Genomic DNA, 25,310 nt, shown 5'->3' with positions numbered 1-25,310 from the left:
CAACTATAATCAAACAATTTTCAACTATAATCAAACAATTTAAACTAATCAAACAATTTAAACTATAATCAAACAATTTTCAACTATAATCAAACAATTTAAACTATAATCAAACAATTTTCAACTATAATCAAACAATTTTCAACTATAATCCAACAATTTTCAACTATAATCAAACAATTTTCAACGATAATCAAACAATTTTCAACTGTAATCAAACAATTTTCAACTATAATCCAACAATTTAAACTATAATCAAACAATTTTCAACTATAATCCAACAATTTAAACTATAATCAAACAATTTTCAACTATAATCAAACAATTTTCAACTATAATCAAACAATTTTCAACTATAATCAAACAATTTTCAACGATAATCAAACAATTTTCAACTGTAATCAAACAATTTTCAACTATAATCCAACAATTTAAACTATAATCAAACAATTTTCAACTATAATCCAACAATTTTCAACTATAATCAAACAATTTTCAACTATAATCAAACAATTTAAACTAATCAAACAATTTAAACTATAATCAAACAATTTTCAACTATAATCAAACAATTTAAACTATAATCAAACAATTTTCAACTATAATCCAACAATTTTCAACTATAATCAAACAATTTAAACTAATCAAACAATTTAAACTATAATCAAACAATTTTCAACTATAATCAAACAATTTAAACTATAATCAAACAATTTTCAACTATAATCAAACAATTTTAAACTATAATCAAACAATTTAAACTATAATCAAACAATTTTCAACTATAATCAAACTATTTAAACTATAATCAAACAATTTTCAACTATAATCAAACTATTTAAACTATAATCAAACAATTTTCAACTATAATCAAACAATTTAAACTATAATCAAACAATTTTCAACTATAATCAAACAATTTTAAACTATAATCAAACAATTTAAACTATAATCAAACAATTTTCAACTATAATCAAACTATTTAAACTATAATCAAACAATTTTCAACTATAATCAAACTATTTAAACTATAATCAAACAATTTTCAACTATAATCAAACTATTTAAACTATAATCAAACAATTTTCAACTATAATCCAACAATTTAAACTATAATCAAACAATTTTCAACTATAATCCAACAATTTAAACTATAATCAAACAATTTTCAACTATAATCCAACAATTTAAACTATAATCAAACAATTTTCAACTATAATCCAACAATTTTCAACTATAATCAAACAATTTTCAACTATAATCAAACAATTTAAACTAATCAAACAATTTAAACTATAATCAAACAATTTTCAACTATAATCAAACAATTTAAACTATAATCAAACAATTTTCAACTATAATCCAACAATTTTCAACTATAATCAAACAATTTAAACTAATCAAACAATTTAAACTATAATCAAACAATTTTCAACTATAATCAAACAATTTAAACTATAATCAAACAATTTTCAACTATAATCAAACAATTTTAAACTATAATCAAACAATTTAAACTATAATCAAACAATTTTCAACTATAATCAAACTATTTAAACTATAATCAAACAATTTTCAACTATAATCAAACTATTTAAACTATAATCAAACAATTTTCAACTATAATCAAACTATTTAAACTATAATCAAACAATTTTCAATTATAATCCAACAATTTAAACTATAATCAAACAATTTTCAACTATAATCCAACAATTTAAACTATAATCAAACAATTTTCAACTATAATCCAACAATTTAAAATATAATCAAACAATTTTCAACTATAATCCAACAATTTAAAATATAATCAAACAATTTTCAACTATAATCAAACAATTTAAACTAATCAAACAATTTAAACTATAATCAAACAATTTTCAACTATAATCAAACAATTTAAACTATAATCAAACAATTTTCAACTATAATCAAACAATTTTCAACTATAATCAAACAATTTAAACTATAATCAAACAATTTTCAACTATAATCAAACAATTTAAACTATAATCAAACAATTTTCAACTATAATCAAACAATTTTCAACTATAATCAAACAATTTAAACTATAATCAAACAATTTTCAACTATAATCAAACTATTTAAACTATAATCAAACAATTTTCAACTATAATCAAACAATTTAAACTATAATCAAACAATTTTCAACTATAATCAAACAATTTAAACTATAATCAAACAATTTTCAACTATAATCAAACAATTTTCAACTATAATCAAACTATTTAAACTATAATCAAACAATTTTCAACTATAATCAAACTATTTAAACTATAATCAAACAATTTTCAACTATAATCAAACAATTTAAACTATAATCAAACAATTTTCAACTATAATCAAACTATTTAAACTATAATCAAACAATTTTCAACTATAATCAAACAATTTTCAACTATAATCAAACTATTTAAACTATAATCAAACAATTTTCAACTATAATCAAACTATTTAAACTATAATCAAACAATTTTCAACTATAATCAAACTATTTAAACTATAATCAAACAATTTTCAACTATAATCAAACAATTTAAACTATAATCAAACAATTTTCAACTATAATCAAACTATTTAAACTATAATCAAACAATTTTCAACTATAATCAAACAATTTAAACTATAATCAAACAATTTTCAACTATAATCAAACAATTTAAACTATAATCAAACAATTTTCAACTATAATCAAACAATTTTCAACTATAATCAAACTATTTAAACTATAATCAAACAATTTTCAACTATAATCCAACAATTTAAACTATAATCAAACAATTTTCAACTATAATCCAACAATTTAAACTATAATCAAACAATTTTCAACTATAATCAAACAATTTTCAACTATAATCAAACAATTTTCAACTATAATCAAACAATTTTCAACGATAATCAAACAATTTTCAACTGTAATCAAACAATTTTCAACTATAATCCAACAATTTAAACTATAATCAAACAATTTTCAACTATAATCCAACAATTTTCAACTATAATCAAACAATTTTCAACTATAATCAAACAATTTAAACTAATCAAACAATTTAAACTATAATCAAACAATTTTCAACTATAATCAAACAATTTAAACTATAATCAAACAATTTTCAACTATAATCCAACAATTTTCAACTATAATCAAACAATTTAAACTAATCAAACAATTTAAACTATAATCAAACAATTTTCAACTATAATCAAACAATTTAAACTATAATCAAACAATTTTCAACTATAATCAAACAATTTTAAACTATAATCAAACAATTTAAACTATAATCAAACAATTTTCAACTATAATCAAACTATTTAAACTATAATCAAACAATTTTCAACTATAATCAAACTATTTAAACTATAATCAAACAATTTTCAACTATAATCAAACTATTTAAACTATAATCAAACAATTTTCAACTATAATCCAACAATTTAAACTATAATCAAACAATTTTCAACTATAATCCAACAATTTAAACTATAATCAAACAATTTTCAACTATAATCCAACAATTTAAACTATAATCAAACAATTTTCAACTATAATCCAACAATTTTCAACTATAATCAAACAATTTTCAACTATAATCAAACAATTTAAACTAATCAAACAATTTAAACTATAATCAAACAATTTTCAACTATAATCAAACAATTTAAACTATAATCAAACAATTTTCAACTATAATCCAACAATTTTCAACTATAATCAAACAATTTAAACTAATCAAACAATTTAAACTATAATCAAACAATTTTCAACTATAATCAAACAATTTAAACTATAATCAAACAATTTTCAACTATAATCAAACAATTTTAAACTATAATCAAACAATTTAAACTATAATCAAACAATTTTCAACTATAATCAAACTATTTAAACTATAATCAAACAATTTTCAACTATAATCAAACTATTTAAACTATAATCAAACAATTTTCAACTATAATCAAACTATTTAAACTATAATCAAACAATTTTCAATTATAATCCAACAATTTAAACTATAATCAAACAATTTTCAACTATAATCCAACAATTTAAACTATAATCAAACAATTTTCAACTATAATCCAACAATTTAAAATATAATCAAACAATTTTCAACTATAATCCAACAATTTAAAATATAATCAAACAATTTTCAACTATAATCAAACAATTTAAACTAATCAAACAATTTAAACTATAATCAAACAATTTTCAACTATAATCAAACAATTTAAACTATAATCAAACAATTTTCAACTATAATCAAACAATTTTCAACTATAATCAAACAATTTAAACTATAATCAAACAATTTTCAACTATAATCAAACTATTTAAACTATAATCAAACAATTTTCAACTATAATCAAACAATTTAAACTATAATCAAACAATTTTCAACTATAATCAAACTATTTAAACTATAATCAAACAATTTTCAACTATAATCAAACAATTTAAACTATAATCAAACAATTTTCAACTATAATCAAACAATTTAAACTATAATCAAACAATTTTCAACTATAATCAAACAATTTTCAACTATAATCAAACTATTTAAACTATAATCAAACAATTTTCAACTATAATCAAACAATTTAAACTATAATCAAACAATTTTCAACTATAATCAAACAATTTAAACTATAATCAAACAATTTTCAACTATAATCAAACTATTTAAACTATAATCAAACAATTTTCAACTATAATCAAACAATTTTCAACTATAATCAAACTATTTAAACTATAATCAAACAATTTTCAACTATAATCAAACTATTTAAACTATAATCAAACAATTTTCAACTATAATCAAACTATTTAAACTATAATCAAACAATTTTCAACTATAATCAAACAATTTTCAACTATAATCAAACAATTTAAACTATAATCAAACAATTTTCAACTATAATCCAACAATTTTCAACTATAATCAAACAATTTTCAACTATAATCAAACAATTTAAACTATAATCAAACAATTTTCAACTATAATCAAACAATTTAAACTATAATCAAACAATTTAAACTATAATCAAACAATTTTCAACTATAATCAAACAATTTTCAACTATAATCAAACAATTTAAACTATAATCAAACAATTTTCAACTATAATCCAACAATTTTCAACTATAATCCAACAATTTTCAACTATAATCAAACAATTTTCAACTATAATCAAACAATTTTAAACTATAATCAAACAATTTAAACTATAATCAAACAATTTTCAACTATAATACAACAATTTTCAACTATAATCAAACAATTTTCAACTATAATCCAACAATTTTCAACGATAATCAAACAATTTTCAACTATAATCAAACAATTTTCAACTATAATCCAACAATTTAAAATATAATCAAACAATTTTCAACTATAATCAAACAATTTTCAACTATAATCAAACAATTTTCAACTATAATCAAACAATTTAAACTAATCAAACAATTTAAACTATAATCAAACAATTTTCAACTATAATCCAACAATTTTCAACTATAATCAAACAATTTTAAACTATAATCAAACAATTTAAACTATAATCAAACAATTTTCAACTATAATCAAACAATTTAAACTAATCAAACAATTTAAACTATAATCAAACAATTTTAAACTATAATCAAACAATTTTAAACTATAATCAAACAATTTTAAACTATAATCAAACAATTTAAACTATAATCAAACAATTTTCAACTATAATCCAACAATTTTCAACTATAATCAAACAATTTTCAACTATAATCCAACAATTTTCAACGATAATCAAACAATTTTCAACTATAATCAAACAATTTTCAACTATAATCAAACAATTTTCAACTATAATCAAACTATTTTCAACTATAATCAAACTATTTTCAACTATAATCAAACTATTTTCAACTATAATCAAACAATTTAAACTATAATCAAACTATTTTCAACTATAATCAAACTATTTAAACTATAAACAAACAATTTTTAACTATAATCAAACAATTTTCAACTATAATCAAACTATTTAAACTATAATCAAACAATTTTCAACTATAATCAAACAATTTAAACTATTCAAACAATTTAAACTATAATCAAACAATTTAAACTAATCAAACAATTTAAACTATAATCAAACAATTTAAACTAATCAAACAATTTAAACTATAATCAAACAATTTTCAACTATAATCAAACAATTTAAACTAATCAAACAATTTAAACTATAATCAAACAATTTAAACTAATCAAACAATTTAAACTATAATCAAACAATTTAAACTAATCAAACAATTTAAACTATAATCAAACAATTTTCAACTATAATCAAACTATTTAAACTAATCAAACAATTTTCAACTATAATCAAACAATTTTCAACTATAATCAAACAATTTTCAACTATAATCAAACAATTTTCAACTATAATCCAACAATTTAAACTATAATCAAACCATTTTCAACTATAATCCAACAATTTAAACTATAATCAAACAATTTTCAACTATAATCCAACAATTTAAAATATAATCAAACAATTTTCAACTATAATCCAACAATTTAAAATATAATCAAACAATTTTCAACTATAATCAAACAATTTAAACTAATCAAACAATTTAAACTATAATCAAACAATTTTCAACTATAATCAAACCATTTAAACTATAATCAAACAATTTTCAACTATAATCAAACAATTTTCAACTATAATCAAACTATTTAAACTATAATCAAACAATTTTCAACTATAATCAAACTATTTAAACTATAATCAAACAATTTTCAACTATAATCAAACAATTTAAACTATAATCAAACAATTTTCAACTATAATCAAACTATTTAAACTATAATCAAACAATTTTCAACTATAATCAAACAATTTTCAACTATAATCAAACTATTTAAACTATAATCAAACAATTTTCAACTATAATCAAACTATTTAAACTATAATCAAACAATTTTCAACTATAATCAAACTATTTAAACTATAATCAAACAATTTTCAACTATAATCAAACAATTTTCAACTATAATCAAACAATTTAAACTATAATCAAACAATTTTCAACTATAATCCAACAATTTTCAACTATAATCAAACAATTTTCAACTATAATCAAACAATTTAAACTATAATCAAACAATTTTCAACTATAATCAAACAATTTAAACTATAATCAAACAATTTAAACTATAATCAAACAATTTTCAACTATAATCAAACAATTTTCAACTATAATCAAACAATTTAAACTATAATCAAACAATTTTCAACTATAATCCAACAATTTTCAACTATAATCCAACAATTTTCAACTATAATCAAACAATTTTCAACTATAATCAAACAATTTTAAACTATAATCAAACAATTTAAACTATAATCAAACAATTTTCAACTATAATCCAACAATTTTCAACTATAATCAAACAATTTTCAACTATAATCCAACAATTTTCAACGATAATCAAACAATTTTCAACTATAATCAAACAATTTTCAACTATAATCCAACAATTTAGAATATAATCAAACAATTTTCAACTATAATCAAACAATTTTCAACTATAATCAAACAATTTTCAACTATAATCAAACAATTTAAACTAATCAAACAATTTAAACTATAATCAAACAATTTTCAACTATAATCCAACAATTTTCAACTATAATCAAACAATTTTAAACTATAATCAAACAATTTAAACTATAATCAAACAATTTTCAACTATAATCAAACAATTTAAACTAATCAAACAATTTAAACTATAATCAAACAATTTTAAACTATAATCAAACAATTTTAAACTATAATCAAACAATTTTAAACTATAATCAAACAATTTAAACTATAATCAAACAATTTTCAACTATAATCCAACAATTTTCAACTATAATCAAACAATTTTCAACTATAATCCAACAATTTTCAACGATAATCAAACAATTTTCAACTATAATCAAACAATTTTCAACTATAATCAAACAATTTTCAACTATAATCAAACAATTTTCAACTATAATCAAACTATTTTCAACTATAATCAAACTATTTTCAACTATAATCAAACAATTTAAACTATAATCAAACTATTTTCAACTATAATCAAACTATTTAAACTATAAACAAACAATTTTTAACTATAATCAAACAATTTTCAACTATAATCAAACTATTTAAACTATAATCAAACAATTTTCAACTATAATCAAACAATTTAAACTATTCAAACAATTTAAACTATAATCAAACAATTTAAACTAATCAAACAATTTAAACTATAATCAAACAATTTAAACTATAATCAAACAATTTTCAACTATAATCAAACAATTTAAACTAATCAAACAATTTAAACTATAATCAAACAATTTAAACTAATCAAACAATTTAAACTATAATCAAACAATTTAAACTAATCAAACAATTTAAACTATAATCAAACAATTTTCAACTATAATCAAACTATTTAAACTAATCAAACAATTTTCAACTATAATCAAACAATTTTCAACTATAATCAAACAATTTTCAACTATAATCAAACAATTTTCAACTATAATCCAACAATTTAAACTATAATCAAACCATTTTCAACTATAATCCAACAATTTAAACTATAATCAAACAATTTTCAACTATAATCCAACAATTTAAAATATAATCAAACAATTTTCAACTATAATCCAACAATTTAAAATATAATCAAACAATTTTCAACTATAATCAAACAATTTAAACTAATCAAACAATTTAAACTATAATCAAACAATTTTCAACTATAATCAAACCATTTAAACTATAATCAAACAATTTTCAACTATAATCAAACAATTTTCAACTATAATCAAACAATTTAAACTAATCAAACAATTTAAACTATAATCAAACAATTTTCAACTATAATCAAACAATTTAAACTATAATCAAACAATTTTCAACTATAATCAAACAATTTTCAACTATAATCAAACAATTTAAACTTATCAAACAATTTAAACTATAATCAAACAATTTTCAACTATAATCAAACTATTGAAACTATAATCAAACAATTTTCAACTATAATCAAACAATTTTCAACTATAATCAAACAATTTAAACTATAATCCAACAATTTTCAACTATAATCAAACAATTTTCAATTATAATCAAACAATTTTCAACTATAATCAAACAATTTAAACTATAATCAAACAATTTTCAACTATAATCAAACAATATTTTAAAGATTAAACATTATTTTTTATTAAGAATCAGCTAAATATATTATTTACATTTATATTTGATTCTTTTAATATTCATAATACTCGTTATCCTTCCTGGTGAATGAGGTCATCATGTGTCATGAGTTGTGGGTTTGATTCCAGGCCTTCTACGCCGCCAACAGAGACGCCACCATCAAGTACGGAGACACCGTCGCCGCCCGCTGTGTCTTCACGGGCGAAGGACGCACGTCCAGGACGTACATCGGGTGAGTTGTTGGTTCATGTGACTCTGGTTCGAACATCATTGTTTACTTGAAGATTTTATCTACTAATATCCTTGTTACTACACTATTATAACACCAGAGTCAAGTACTTGACAATACTAGTCATATATACTTGTTACTACAGTATTATAACACCAGAGTCAAGTACTGGACAATACTACTCATATATACTTGTTACTACAGTATTATAACACCAGAGTTAAGTACTTAACAATACTACACATATATACTTGTTACTACACTATCACAACACCAGAGTCAAGTACTGGACAATATTACACATATATACTTGTTACTACACTATCACAACACCAGAGTCAAGTACTGGACAATACTACACATATATACTTGTTACTACACTATCACAACACCAGAGTCAAGTACTGGACAATACTACACATATATACTTGTTACTACACTATCACAACACCAGAGTTAAGTACTTAACAATACTACACGTATATACTTGTTACTACACTATCACAACACCAGAGACAAGTACTTAACAATACTACACATATATACTTGTTACTACACTATCACAACACCAGAGTCAAGTACTGGACAATACTACACATATATACTTGTTACTACACTATCACAACACCAGAGTTAAGTACTTAACAATACTACACGTATATACTTGTTACTACACTATCACAACACCAGAGACAAGTACTTAACAATACTACACATATATACTTGTTACTACACTATCACAGCACAAGGGTCAAGTACTGGACAATACTACACATATATATATTTGTTACTACACTATCACAACACCAGAGTCAAGTACTGGACAATACTACACATATATACTTGTTACTACACTATCACAATACCAGAGTCAAGTACTGGACAATACTACACATATATACTTGTTACTACACTATCACAACATCAGAGTCAAGTACTGGACAATACTACACATATATACTTGTTACTAAACTATCACAATACCAGAGTCAAGTACTGGACAATACTACACATATATATTTGTTACTACACTATCACAACACCAGAGTCAAGTACTGAACAATACTACACATATATACTTGTTACTACACTATCACAACACCATAGTCAAGTACTGGACAATACTACACATATATACTTGTTACTACACCATCACAACACCAGAGTCAAGTACTGGACAATACTACACATATATACTTGTTACTACACTATCACAACACCAGAGTTAAGTACTTAACAATACTACACATATATACTTGTTACTACACTATCACAGCACAAGGGTCAAGTACTGGACAATACTACACATATATATATTTGTTACTACACTATCATAACACCAGAGTCAAGTACTGGACAATACTACACATATATACTTGTTACTAAACTATCACAATACCAGAGTCAAGTACTGGACAATACTACACATATATATTTGTTACTACACTATCACAACACCAGAGTCAAGTACTGAACAATACTACACATATATACTTGTTACTACACTATCACAACACCATAGTCAAGTACTGGACAATACTACAAATATATACTTGTTACTACACTATCACAACACCAGAGTCAAGTACTGGACAATACTACACATATATACTTGTTACTACACCATCACAACACCAGAGTCAAGTACTGGACAATACTACACATGTATACTTGTTACTACACCATCACAACACCAGAGTCAAGTACTGGACAATACTACACATATATACTTGTTACTACACCATCACAACACCAGAGTCAAGTACTGGACAATACTACACATATATACTTGTTACTACACCATCACAACACCAGAGTCAAGTACTGGACAATACTACACATATATACTTGTTACTACACTATCACAACACCAGAGTCAAGTACTGGACAATACTACACATATATACTTGTTACTACACTATCACAACACCAGAGTCAAGTACTTAACAATACTACACATATATACTTGTTACTACACTATCACAGCACAAGGGTCAAGTACTGGACAATACTACACATATATATTTGTTACTACACTATCACAACACCAGAGTCAAGTACTGGACAATACTACACATATATACTTGTTACTGCACTATCACAATACCAGAGTCAAGTACTGGACAATACTACACATACATATTTGTTACTACACTATCACAACACCAGAGTCAAGTACTGGACAATACTACACATACATATTTGTTACTACACTATCACAACACCAGAGTCAAGTACTGGACAATACTACACGTATATACTTGTTACTACACTATCACAACACCAGAGTCAAGTACTGGACAATACTACACGTATATACTTGTTACTACACTATCACAACACCAGAGTCAAGTACTGGACAATACTACACATATATACTTGTTACTACACTATCACAACATCAGAGTCAAGTACTGGACAATACTACACATATATACTTGTTACTACACTATCACAACACCAGAGTCAAGTACTGGACAATACTACACGTATATACTTGTTACTACACTATCACAACACCAGAGTCAAGTACTGGACAATACTACACATATATACTTGTTACTACACTATCACAACATCAGAGTCAAGTACTGGACAATACTACACATATATATTTGTTACTACACTATCACAACACCAGAGTCAAGTACTGGACAATACTACACATATATATTTGTTACTACACTATCACAACACCAGAGTCAAGTACTTGACAATACTACACATATATACTTGTTACTACACTATCACAACACCAGAGTCAAGTACTGGACAATACTACACATATATACTTGTTACTACACTATCACAACACCAGAGTCAAGTACTTGACAATACTACACATATATACTTGTTACTACACTATCACAACACCAGAGTTAAGTACTTAACAATACTACACGTATATACTTGTTACTACACTATCACAACACCAGAGACAAGTACTTAACAATACTACACATATATACTTGTTACTACACTATCACAGCACAAGGGTCAAGTACTGGACAATACTACACATGTATACTTGTTACTACTTGTCTCCAGAGGAACCTCGGACGACGAGATGTGCAACTTCTACATCATGTACTACATGGACAGCAGACACTCTGTGCCGTACATGAACTGCATGGACAATAGTTCCCCGAGGATCTTCCAGAACATTCCTCTAGAAGCCAACACACCCGTCCCTGTGGAGCCGGAGCAGGGCGGCTCCAGGATGCACATGCCTCATGTGGCTCACGCCGGTACTGCAGCCGCGCTCCGCCGGTCACGTGACCCGCGAGTTAACCCTGTGTTTGACCCCGAAGGTGACGGACCAGAGATGGACGCCAGCGAGCAGGACCGAGGTCAAGGTCAAGGTCAAGGTGAAGGTCAGTAGAACGAGTCTTCTCTCTGATCCACCGTTAACGTTAACACACACGCGTGTTAACAACGTTTGAAGATGTTACACAACTTGAAACAAAGTGTGACATTAAGTTTAGAAACACAATCTCTGAATAACAATCAATGACACTTTGAACTACGAACTTTAACCCAGAGAAATATAAACAACTTTAAAGGATCGACTCACGGATTCTTTGTTTTCTTAACATCAAAAGTTGTGAAAAGATTGTTCATCGATGATCACGTGTTGAAGATACAGAGTCGACCTCTTGACCTGTTGGTGCATTAACACGTTATTAGGTTAATATTGACCATGATGGTGATGAAGGTGAGGATGAAGGTGAGGATGATGATGGTGATGAAGGTGAGGATGATGAGGATGATGATGGTGATGAAGGTGAGGATGATGATGATGATGGTGATGAAGGTGAGGATGAAGATGGTGATGATGATGGTGATGAAGGTGAGGATGATGATGATGATGATGATGGTGATGAAGGTGAGGATGATGATGGTGATGATGATGGTGATGAAGGTGAGGATGATGATGGTGATGAAGATGATGATGATGATGATGGTGATGAAGGTGAGGATGATGATGAAGATGATGATGATGGTGATGAAGGTGAGGATGAAGGTGAGGATGATGATGGTGATAAAGGTGAGGATGAAGGTGATGATGATGATGGTGATGAAGGTGAGGATGATGATGAAGATGATGATGATGGTGATGGTGATGAAGATGATGATGATGATGATGGTGATGAAGGTGATGAGGAAGATGAAGGTGAAGAGGATGATGAGGATGAGGATGAGGATGAAGATGATTATGAAAATGAGGATGAAGATGTTGATGAAGATGAAGATGATGAAGTTGAAGATGATGAAGATGATGAAGTTGATGATGATGAAGATGATGATAAGGATGAGTATGATGATGATGATGAAGTTGAAGATGATAAGGATGAAGATGATGAAGTTGAAGAGGATGAGGATGATGAAGATGATGGTGAAAATGAGGATGAAGATGAAGAGGATGAAGATGATGATGAAGATGAAGAGGATGAGGAAGATGATGAAGATGATGATGAAGATGAAGATGATGAAGTTGAAGAGGATGAGGATAATGAAGATGATGGTGAAAATGAAGATGAGGATGAAGATGATGATGAAAATGAGGATGAAGATGAAGATGATGAAGTTGATGAAGATGAAGATGATGAAGAGGATGAGGATGAAGAGGATGAGGATGAGGATGAAGAGGATGAGGATGAGGATAAGGATGAGGATGATGATGATGAAGGTTTAGCTTCTAAATTCTTCACTTTTCTGTTTCTGCTTAACATTGTTTCTTCTTTTACTCATGACTGGTTTCTTTCTTTCTTTCTTTTATTTTGTTTCCCTCCTCATGAAAACTATACTTTATAGATTATACTTTATAGATTATACTTTATAGATTATACTTCATAGATTATACTTTATAGATTATACTTCATAGATTATACTTCATAGATTATACTTCATAGATTATACTTCATAGATTATACTTTATAGATTATAATTTATAGATTATAATTTAGAGATTATACTTTATAGATTATACTTTATAGATTATACTTCATAGATTATACTTTACTTTATAGATTATACTTCATAGATTATACTTCATAGATTATACTTTATAGATTATACCTCATAGATTATACTTTATAGATTATAATTTATAGATTATAGATTATAATTTATAGATTATACTTTATAGATTATACTTTATAGATCATACTTCATAGATTATACTTTATAGATTATACTTCATAGATTATACTTTATAGATTATAATTTATAGATTATAGATTATAATTTATAGATTATACTTTATAGATTATACTTTATAGATTATACTTTATAAATGATACTTTATAAAGTATCATTTATAAAGTATCATCTATAAAGTATGATTTATAAAGTATAATCTCTAAATTATAATCTCTAAATTATAATCTATAAAGTATAATCTATAAAGTATAATCTATAAATTATAATCTATAATCTATAAATTATAATCTATAAAGTATAATCTATGAAGTATAATCTATAAAGTATAATCTATGAAGTATGATCTATAAAGTATAATCTATAAAGTATAATCTATAAATTATAATCTATAATCTATAAATTATAATCTATAAAGTATAATCTATGAGGTATAATCTATAAAGTATAATCTATGAAGTATAATCTATGAGGTATAATCTATAAAGTATAATCTATGAAGTATAATCTATAAAGTATAATCTATAAATTATAATCTATAATCTATAAATTATAATCTATAAAGTATAATCTATAAAGTATAATCTATAAAGTATAATCTCTAAATTATAATCTATAAATTATAATCTATAAAGTATAATCTATGAAGTATAATCTATGAAGTATAATCTATGAAGTATAATCTATGAAGTATATTCTATAATCAGATGATTTGTCTCCAATATTGACGAAAATTAAGACGAAAATGTCAAAAATGCATCATATTTTTAAAGATAAAGTTTTCATCAACAACTTTAATTTAATGATTAGTTTTTAATCTTGTATTTTTCTTGTATTAGTTTCAGTCAAATTAAATTAAAAAGATTATTTCTTCCTCCTTCTCTTCTCTCTCTTCCCTCTCCTCCCTCTCCTCCTTCCCTCTCTTCTCTCTCCTCCCTCTCTTCTCTCTCCTCCCTCTCTTCTCTCTCCTCCCTCTCTTCTCTCTCCTCCCTCTCTTCTTTCTCCTCCCTCTCTTCTCTCTCTTCCCTCTCCTCCTTCTCTTCTCTCTCCTCCCTCTCTTCTCCCTCTCTTCTCTCTCCTCCCTCTCTCCTCCCTCTCTTCTCTCTCCTCCTCTCTCCTCCCTCTCTTCTCCCTCTCTTCTCTCTCCTCCCTCTCTTCTCTCTCCTCCTCTCTTCTCCCTCCTTCCTCTCTCCTCCCTCTCTTCTCTCTCCTTCTCTCCTCCCTCTCTCCTCCCTCTCTTCTCTCTCCTCCCTCTGTCCTCCCTCTCTTCTCTCTCCTTCTCTCCTCCCTCTCTCCTCCTCTCTTCTCTCTCCTCCCTCTCTCCTCCCTCTCTTCTCTCTCCTCCCTCTCTTCTCTCTCCTCCCTCTTTCCTCCTCTCTTCTCTCTCCTCCCTCTCTTCTCTCTCCTCCCTCTCTTCTCTCTCCTCCCTCTCTTCTCTCTCCTCCCTCTCTCCTCCCTCTCTTCTCTCTCCTCCCTCTCTCCTCCCTCTCTTCTCTCTCCTCCCTCTCCTCCCTCTCCTGCGCCTCCTTCTGTTCGTCTGCAGGAAACCTCTTCTCTCTGGTGTCTCGGCTGATGATCTCAGACTTGTCTCGCTCGTCTCATCACCTCGAGGTGCAGAAGATCCAGGACCAGCTGGAGGCTCAGATCCATAGTTTGACCAACGGTCCGACTTTAAAACATTTCCAAACGCGCAAGAATCCGGTCCTGGCCCGAGACAGAATCCATAAGTTCCACCAGCTGGAGAATCCAGCGCCGAGTTCACCGAGCTCTGAGCGAGAAGGTTCGTCTGAACGTGTTTCATAGAACATGGTGCAGATGTTTCAACACATCCTGTCAATCATCTTCATATCATCAGGATCAGAATTCTTTGGAATTATGAGTGGAGAAGATCCACGTATTAGGAACTTTCTTGGGTCAACTGAGCATCAAACATTGAGCTGTAAACACAATAACATTTACAAAGTTGTGAAAGTTTAAAACACGTTCATGAGTTTTATTGCGGAGGGAAGAAGGATTGTTGTTGGAGGTTCTGATGGACCGTGTCTCTGGCAGAGGAGTCAGGAGTCTGTGACCAGGGTTGGTCGGCTGTGATCCGTGTCACATACAGGTCTTGAAGGGATGGTGGTCTTCAGCCGATCTCCTTCTCAGCTGCACCGTTACGCTGCAGTCTGGCTTCGTCCCCGGTGGTGGCGCTGGCGTACCCCACGGAGATGGACCAGGACGGACTCGATGATGGTCGTGTAAACCTGCACCAGCATCTCAGTGGCGTTTCTTCAGCTGCCACGGGAAGAACATGCTCTGCTGGGCCTTCTTGGTGAGGGAGCTGATGATGTTCCCACTTGAGGTCCTGCGCGGCGGAAGGAGTCCACGATAGTGAGGGGCGATGGTGGGGCTGTGACCTTCCTGAAGTCGACCATCATCGCCACGGTTTTCTGGAGGTTCAGCTCCCTCCTGAATGTGGACCCATGCCCGGCCCAGATGAGTCCAAAGAGGGTGTTCATCAGTTTACCTGATGGCTGGAGGTCCTCAGGTGTTCAGGGAGAAGAGTCAGGGGGGAAAGTACACAGCCCTGAGGGGCTCCGGTGCCGAGGCTCCGGTTGTACCGAGCCTCACATGCTGGCTCCGGTCCGTCAGGAAGTCTATGATCCACCTGCAGAGGAGTCCAGTTGAGCTGGTAGAACTGGTCCTGGAGCAGAGACGATGGTCTTGAATGTTGTGGTCCACACACAGGATCCTGGCACAGGTGCTGCAGGACGAAGTGGAGGTCCAGGTTCACTGCGTCGTCTCCAGACCTGTTGGCTCTGTAGGTGAACTGCAGTGGGTCCAGGAGGGGGGGCAGTGAGGGTTCTGAGGTGCGGCAGAACCAGGAGCCACCGGCCTGTGGTCCTTCAGTGATCCTGGGTTTCTTGAAGGCAGGAAATGTTGGAGGATCTGAAACGGGAAGGTTCAAGATGTCCCTGAAGACTGGAGTCGGCTCACAATGTTTGAGAGTGGACAACATGGTCTGGTCCCGGAGCTTCAACTCGCATCTTCACGCGTCTCGTCTTCAAACACAAACGTTCTCTGTGATCACGTGTCCTTCAGATCTTCACCTGGAGCAGGACTCCTCGTGGCCCAGGACTCCCCTGCACCTGGGTCAGGTGTCGGGCCTGGCCGTGGACTCGGACTCCAACCTGGTGATCTTCCACCGAGGGGAGCACGAGTGGGGGCCCAAGTGAGTCGGACCGAAGACGGGTTCCGTCCCCCTTTGATGACATCATCGCTTCCATCTCCTCCTCAGCTCCTTCAACAACGACGCTCGATACATGCAGAAGTCTCTCGGTCCCATCCAGCAGTCCACCGTCCTGGTGCTGAGCCCGGTCAACGGCAGCTTGCTGAGGGCGTCCGGGAGGAACCTGTGAGTGTGTGTGTGTGGGTGTGGGTGTGTGTGTGTCTCGGCTGTCAATCGTGTGTGTGAGTGTGTGTGTGTCGGCCGTCAATCGTGTGTGTCGGCCGTCAATCCTGTGTTTGTGTCGGCCGTCAATCGTGTGTGTGTGTCGGCCGTCAATCGTGTGTGTGCGTCGGCCGTCAATCGTGTGTGTGTGTCGGCCGTCAATCGTGTGAGTGTGTCAGCCGTCAATCGTGTGTGTGTGTCGGCCGTCAATCGTGTGTGTGTGTCGGCCGTCAATCGTGTGTGTGTGTCGGCCGTCAATCGTGTGTGTGTGTCGGCCGTCAATCGTGTGTGTGCGTCGGCCGTCAATCGTGTGTGTGCGTCGGCTGTCAATCGTGAGTGCGTCGGCTGTCAATCGTGTGTGTGTGCGTCGGCTGTCAATCGTGAGTGCGTCGGCTGTCAATCGTGAGTGCGTCGGCTGTCAATCGTGTGTGTGTGTGTCGGCTGTCAATCGTGTGTGTGTGCGTCGGCTGTCAATCGTGAGTGCGTCGGCTGTCAATCGTGAGTGCGTCGGCTGTCAATCGTGTGTGTGTGCGTCGGCCGTCAATCGTGTGTGTGCGTCGGCTGTCAATCGTGTGTGCGTCGGCTGTCAATCGTGTGTGTGTGTGTCGGCTGTCAATCGTGAGTGCGTCGGCTGTCAATCGTGAGTGCGTCGGCTGTCAATCGTGAGTGCGTCGGCTGTCAATCGTGTGTGTGTGTGTCGGCTGTCAATCGTGAGTGCGTCGGCTGTCAATCGTGTGTGCGTCGGATGTCAATCGTGAGTGCGTCGGCTGTCAATCGTGAGTGCGTCGGCTGTCAATCGTGTGTGCGTCGGATGTCAATCGTGAGTGCGTCGGCTGTCAATCGTGAGTGCGTCGGCTGTCAATCGTGTGTGCGTCGGCTGTCAATCGTGTGTGCGTCGGATGTCAATCGTGAGTGCGTCGGCTGTCAATCGTGAGTGCGTCGGCTGTCAATCGTGTGTGCGTCGGATGTCAATCGTGAGTGCGTCGGATGTCAATCGTGTGTGCGTCGGCTGTCAATCGTGTGTGCGTCGGATGTCAATCGTGAGTGCGTCGGCTGTCAATCGTGTGTGCGTCGGCTGTCAATCGTGTGTGCGTCGGCTGTCAATCGTGTGTGCGTCGGCTGTCAATTGTGAGTGCGTCGGATGTCAATCGTGAGTGCGTCGGCTGTCAATCGTGTGTGCGTCGGCTGTCAATCGTGTGTGCGTCGGCTGTCAATCGTGTGTGCGTCGGCTTTCAATCGTGAGTGCGTCGGCTGTCAATCGTGAGTGCGTCGGCTGTCAATCGTGAGTGCGTCGGCTGTCAATCGTGTGTGTGTGCGTCGGCCGTCAATCGTGTGTGTGCGTCGGCTGTCAATCGTGTGTGCGTCGGCTGTCAATCGTGTGTGTGTGTGTCGGCTGTCAATCGTGAGTGCGTCGGCTGTCAATCGTGAGTGCGTCGGCTGTCAATCGTGAGTGCGTCGGCTGTCAATCGTGTGTGTGTGTGTCGGCTGTCAATCGTGAGTGCGTCGGCTGTCAATCGTGTGTGCGTCGGATGTCAATCGTGAGTGCGTCGGCTGTCAATCGTGAGTGCGTCGGCTGTCAATCGTGTGTGCGTCGGATGTCAATCGTGAGTGCGTCGGCTGTCAATCGTGAGTGCGTCGGCTGTCAATCGTGTGTGCGTCGGCTGTCAATCGTGTGTGCGTCGGATGTCAATCGTGAGTGCGTCGGCTGTCAATCGTGAGTGCGTCGGCTGTCAATCGTGTGTGCGTCGGATGTCAATCGTGAGTGCGTCGGATGTCAATCGTGTGTGCGTCGGCTGTCAATCGTGTGTGCGTCGGATGTCAATCGTGAGTGCGTCGGCTGTCAATCGTGTGTGCGTCGGCTGTCAATCGTGTGTGCGTCGGCTGTCAATCGTGTGTGCGTCGGCTGTCAATTGTGAGTGCGTCGGATGTCAATCGTGAGTGCGTCGGCTGTCAATCGTGTGTGCGTCGGCTGTCAATCGTGTGTGCGTCGGCTGTCAATCGTGTGTGCGTCGGCTTTCAATCGTGAGTGCGTCGGCTGTCAATCGTGTGTGCGTCGGCTGTCAATCGTGTGTGCGTCGGCTGTCAATCGTGTGTGCGTCGGCTGTCAATCGTGAGTGCGTCGGATGTCAATCGTGTGTGCGTCGGCTGTCAATCGTGAGTGCGTCGGCTTTCAATCGTGAGTGCGTCGGCTGTCAATCGTGTGTGCGTCGGCTGTCAATCGTGAGTGCGTCGGCTGTCAATCGTGTGTGCGTCGGCTTTCAATCGTGAGTGCGTCGGCTGTCAATCGTGTGTGCGTCGGCTGTCAATCGTGTGTGCGTCGGCTTTCAATCGTGAGTGCGTCGGCTGTCAATCGTGTGTGCGTCGGCTGTCAATCGTGTGTGCGTCGGCTGTCAATCGTGAGTGCGTCGGCTGTCAATCGTGTGTGCGTCGGCTGTCAATCGTGAGTGCGTCGGCTGTCAATCGTGTGTGCGTCGGCTGTCAATCGTGTGTGCGTCGGCTGTCAATCGTGAGTGCGTCGGCTGTCAATCGTGTGTGCGTCGGCTGTCAATCGTGTGTGCGTCGGCTTTCAATCGTGAGTGCGTCGGATGTCAATCGTGAGTGCGTCGACTGTCAATCGTGAGTGCGTCGGATGTCAATCGTGAGTGCGTCGGCTGTCAATCGTGAGTGCGTCGGTTGTCAATCGTGTGTTCGTCGGCTGTCAATCGTGTGTGCGTCGGATGTCAATCGTGAGTGCGTCGGCTGTCAATCGTGAGTGCGTCGGCTGTCAATCGTGAGTGCGTCGGCTGTCAATCGTGAGTGCGTCGGCTGTCAATCGTGTGTGCGTCGGATGTCAATCGTGAGTGCGTCGGCTGTCAATCGTGAGTGCGTCGGCTGTCAATCGTGAGTGCGTCGGCTGTCAATCGTGTGTGCGTCGGCTGTCAATCGTGAGTGCGTCGGCTGTCAATCGTGTGTGCGTCGGCTGTCAATCGTGTGTGCGTCGGCTGTCAATCGTGAGTGCGTCGGCTGTCAATCGTGTGTGCGTCGGCTGTCAATCGTGTGTGCGTCGGCTTTCAATCGTGAGTGCGTCGGATGTCAATCGTGAGTGCGTCGGCTGTCAATCGTGTGTGCGTCGGCTGTCAATCGTGTGTGCGTCGGCTTTCAATCGTGAGTGCGTCGGATGTCAATCGTGAGTGCGTCGGCTGTCAATCGTGAGTGCGTCGGCTGTCAATCGTGTGTGCGTCGGCTGTCAATCGTGAGTGCGTCGACTGTCAATCGTGAGTGCGTCGGATGTCAATCGTGAGTGCGTCGGATGTCAATCGTGAGTGCGTCGGCTGTCAATCGTGAGTGCGTCGGTTGTCATTCGTGTGTGCGTCGGCTGTCAATCGTGTGTGCGTCGGATGTCAATCGTGAGTGCGTCGGCTGTCAATCGTGAGTGCGTCGGCTGTCAATCGTGAGTGCGTCGGCTGTCAATCGTGTGTGCGTCGGATGTCAATCGTGAGTGCGTCGGCTGTCAATCGTGTGTGCGTCGGATGTCAATCGTGAGTGCGTCGGATGTCAATCGTGTGTGCGTCGGCTGTCAATCGTGAGTGCGTCGGCTGTCAATCGTGAGTGCGTCGGTTGTCAATCGTGAGTGCGTCGGCTGTCAATCGTGAGTGCGTCGGCTGTCAATCGTGAGTGCGTCGGCTGTCAATCGTGAGTGCGTCGGCTGTCAATCGTGTGTGCGTCGGATGTCAATCGTGAGTGCGTCGGCTGTCAATCGTGAGTGCGTCGGCTGTCAATCGTGTGTGCGTCGGATGTCAATCGTGAGTGCGTCGGCTGTCAATCGTGTGTGCGTCGGATGTCAATCGTGAGTGCGTCGGATGTCAATCGTGAGTGCGTCGGATGTCAATCGTGAGTGCGTCGGATGTCAATCGTGAGTGCGTCGGATGTCAATCGTGAGTGCGTCGGCTGTCAATCGTGAGTGCGTCGGCTGTCAATCGTGAGTGCGTCGGCTGTCAATCGTGAGTGCGTCGGCTGTCAATCGTGTGTGCGTCGGATGTCAATCGTGAGTGCGTCGGCTGTCAATCGTGAGTGCGTCGGCTGTCAATCGTGAGTGCGTCGGCTGTCAATCGTGAGTGCGTCGGCTGTCAATCGTGTGTGCGTCGGATGTCAATCGTGAGTGCGTCGGATGTCAATCGTGAGTGCGTCGGATGTCAATCGTGAGTGCGTCGGCTGTCAATCGTGAGTGCGTCGGCTGTCAATCGTGAGTGCGTCGGCTGTCAATCGTGTGTGCGTCGGATGTCAATCGTGAGTGCGTCGGCTGTCAATCGTGAGTGCGTCGGCTGTCAATCGTGTGTGCGTCGGATGTCAATCGTGAGTGCGTCGGATGTCAATCGTGAGTGCGTCGGCTGTCAATCGTGAGTGCGTCGGCTGTCAATCGTGAGTGCGTCGGCTGTCAATCGTGTGTGCGTCGGATGTCAATCGTGAGTGCGTCGGCTGTCAATCGTGTGTGCGTCGGATGTCAATCGTGAGTGCGTCGGATGTCAATCGTGAGTGCGTCGGCTGTCAATCGTGAGTGCGTCGGCTGTCAATCGTGAGTGCGTCGGCTGTCAATCGTGAGTGCGTCGGCTGTCAATCGTGTGTGCGTCGGATGTCAATCGTGAGTGCGTCGGCTGTCAATCGTGAGTGCGTCGGCTGTCAATCGTGAGTGCGTCGGCTGTCAATCGTGAGTGCGTCGGCTGTCAATCGTGTGTGTGTGTGTCGGCTGTCAATCGTGAGTGCGTCGGCTGTCAATCGTGTGTGCGTCGGATGTCAATCGTGAGTGCGTCGGCTGTCAATCGTGAGTGCGTCGGCTGTCAATCGTGTGTGCGTCGGATGTCAATCGTGAGTGCGTCGGCTGTCAATCGTGAGTGCGTCGGCTGTCAATCGTGTGTGCGTCGGCTGTCAATCGTGTGTGCGTCGGATGTCAATCGTGAGTGCGTCGGCTGTCAATCGTGAGTGCGTCGGCTGTCAATCGTGTGTGCGTCGGATGTCAATCGTGAGTGCGTCGGATGTCAATCGTGTGTGCGTCGGCTGTCAATCGTGTGTGCGTCGGATGTCAATCGTGAGTGCGTCGGCTGTCAATCGTGTGTGCGTCGGCTGTCAATCGTGTGTGCGTCGGCTGTCAATCGTGTGTGCGTCGGCTGTCAATTGTGAGTGCGTCGGATGTCAATCGTGAGTGCGTCGGCTGTCAATCGTGTGTGCGTCGGCTGTCAATCGTGTGTGCGTCGGCTGTCAATCGTGTGTGCGTCGGCTTTCAATCGTGAGTGCGTCGGCTGTCAATCGTGTGTGCGTCGGCTGTCAATCGTGTGTGCGTCGGCTGTCAATCGTGTGTGCGTCGGCTGTCAATCGTGAGTGCGTCGGATGTCAATCGTGTGTGCGTCGGCTGTCAATCGTGAGTGCGTCGGCTTTCAATCGTGAGTGCGTCGGCTGTCAATCGTGTGTGCGTCGGCTGTCAATCGTGAGTGCGTCGGCTGTCAATCGTGTGTGCGTCGGCTTTCAATCGTGAGTGCGTCGGCTGTCAATCGTGTGTGCGTCGGCTGTCAATCGTGTGTGCGTCGGCTTTCAATCGTGAGTGCGTCGGCTGTCAATCGTGTGTGCGTCGGCTGTCAATCGTGTGTGCGTCGGCTGTCAATCGTGAGTGCGTCGGCTGTCAATCGTGTGTGCGTCGGCTGTCAATCGTGAGTGCGTCGGCTGTCAATCGTGTGTGCGTCGGCTGTCAATCGTGTGTGCGTCGGCTGTCAATCGTGAGTGCGTCGGCTGTCAATCGTGTGTGCGTCGGCTGTCAATCGTGTGTGCGTCGGCTTTCAATCGTGAGTGCGTCGGATGTCAATCGTGAGTGCGTCGACTGTCAATCGTGAGTGCGTCGGATGTCAATCGTGAGTGCGTCGGCTGTCAATCGTGAGTGCGTCGGTTGTCAATCGTGTGTTCGTCGGCTGTCAATCGTGTGTGCGTCGGATGTCAATCGTGAGTGCGTCGGCTGTCAATCGTGAGTGCGTCGGCTGTCAATCGTGAGTGCGTCGGCTGTCAATCGTGAGTGCGTCGGCTGTCAATCGTGTGTGCGTCGGATGTCAATCGTGAGTGCGTCGGCTGTCAATCGTGAGTGCGTCGGCTGTCAATCGTGAGTGCGTCGGCTGTCAATCGTGTGTGCGTCGGCTGTCAATCGTGAGTGCGTCGGCTGTCAATCGTGTGTGCGTCGGCTGTCAATCGTGTGTGCGTCGGCTGTCAATCGTGAGTGCGTCGGCTGTCAATCGTGTGTGCGTCGGCTGTCAATCGTGTGTGCGTCGGCTTTCAATCGTGAGTGCGTCGGATGTCAATCGTGAGTGCGTCGGCTGTCAATCGTGTGTGCGTCGGCTGTCAATCGTGTGTGCGTCGGCTTTCAATCGTGAGTGCGTCGGATGTCAATCGTGAGTGCGTCGGCTGTCAATCGTGAGTGCGTCGGCTGTCAATCGTGTGTGCGTCGGCTGTCAATCGTGAGTGCGTCGACTGTCAATCGTGAGTGCGTCGGATGTCAATCGTGAGTGCGTCGGCTGTCAATCGTGAGTGCGTCGGTTGTCATTCGTGTGTGCGTCGGCTGTCAATCGTGTGTGCGTCGGATGTCAATCGTGAGTGCGTCGGCTGTCAATCGTGAGTGCGTCGGCTGTCAATCGTGAGTGCGTCGGCTGTCAATCGTGTGTGCGTCGGATGTCAATCGTGAGTGCGTCGGCTGTCAATCGTGTGTGCGTCGGATGTCAATCGTGAGTGCGTCGGATGTCAATCGTGTGTGCGTCGGCTGTCAATCGTGAGTGCGTCGGCTGTCAATCGTGAGTGCGTCGGTTGTCAATCGTGAGTGCGTCGGCTGTCAATCGTGAGTGCGTCGGCTGTCAATCGTGAGTGCGTCGGCTGTCAATCGTGAGTGCGTCGGCTGTCAATCGTGTGTGCGTCGGATGTCAATCGTGAGTGCGTCGGCTGTCAATCGTGTGTGCGTCGGCTGTCAATCGTGTGTGCGTCGGCTTTCAATCGTGAGTGCGTCGGATGTCAATCGTGAGTGCGTCGGCTGTCAATCGTGAGTGCGTCGGCTGTCAATCGTGAGTGCGTCGGATGTCAATCGTGAGTGCGTCGGATGTCAATCGTGAGTGCGTCGGATGTCAATCGTGAGTGCGTCGGCTGTCAATCGTGAGTGCGTCGGCTGTCAATCGTGAGTGCGTCGGCTGTCAATCGTGAGTGCGTCGGCTG

The 25,310-nt window shown here is 36.9% G+C and overlaps 1 protein-coding gene across 2 annotated transcripts in view; it reads left to right on the top strand.

The window, feature by feature from the left end:
* Positions 1-25,310, top strand: part of pam (peptidylglycine alpha-amidating monooxygenase) — a 62,855-nt gene that overhangs the window by 25,238 nt on the left and 12,307 nt on the right. Inside the window, exons 13-18 of one of the 2 annotated variants that reach the window (XM_087790454.1) lie at positions 9,405-9,508; positions 12,554-12,753; positions 12,817-12,879; positions 16,209-16,445; positions 17,750-17,879; positions 17,946-18,062. In XM_087790454.1, the coding sequence (XP_087646580.1) occupies positions 9,405-9,508; positions 12,554-12,753; positions 12,817-12,879; positions 16,209-16,445; positions 17,750-17,879; positions 17,946-18,062 (851 nt within the window). The remainder of the gene's footprint in view (positions 1-9,404; positions 9,509-12,553; positions 12,754-12,816; positions 12,880-16,208; positions 16,446-17,749; positions 17,880-17,945; positions 18,063-25,310) is intronic. The other variant, XM_087790455.1, reaches the window with a different exon arrangement.

The sequence above is a fragment of the Callionymus lyra genome, chromosome 5 (assembly GCF_982586985.1).
Source record: "Callionymus lyra chromosome 5, fCalLyr1.hap1.1, whole genome shotgun sequence".
NCBI lineage: Eukaryota > Metazoa > Chordata > Actinopteri > Syngnathiformes > Callionymidae > Callionymus > Callionymus lyra.
The sequence above is the reverse complement of the archived record's forward strand: the minus strand, read 5'-3'. Positions and strand labels throughout refer to the sequence as shown.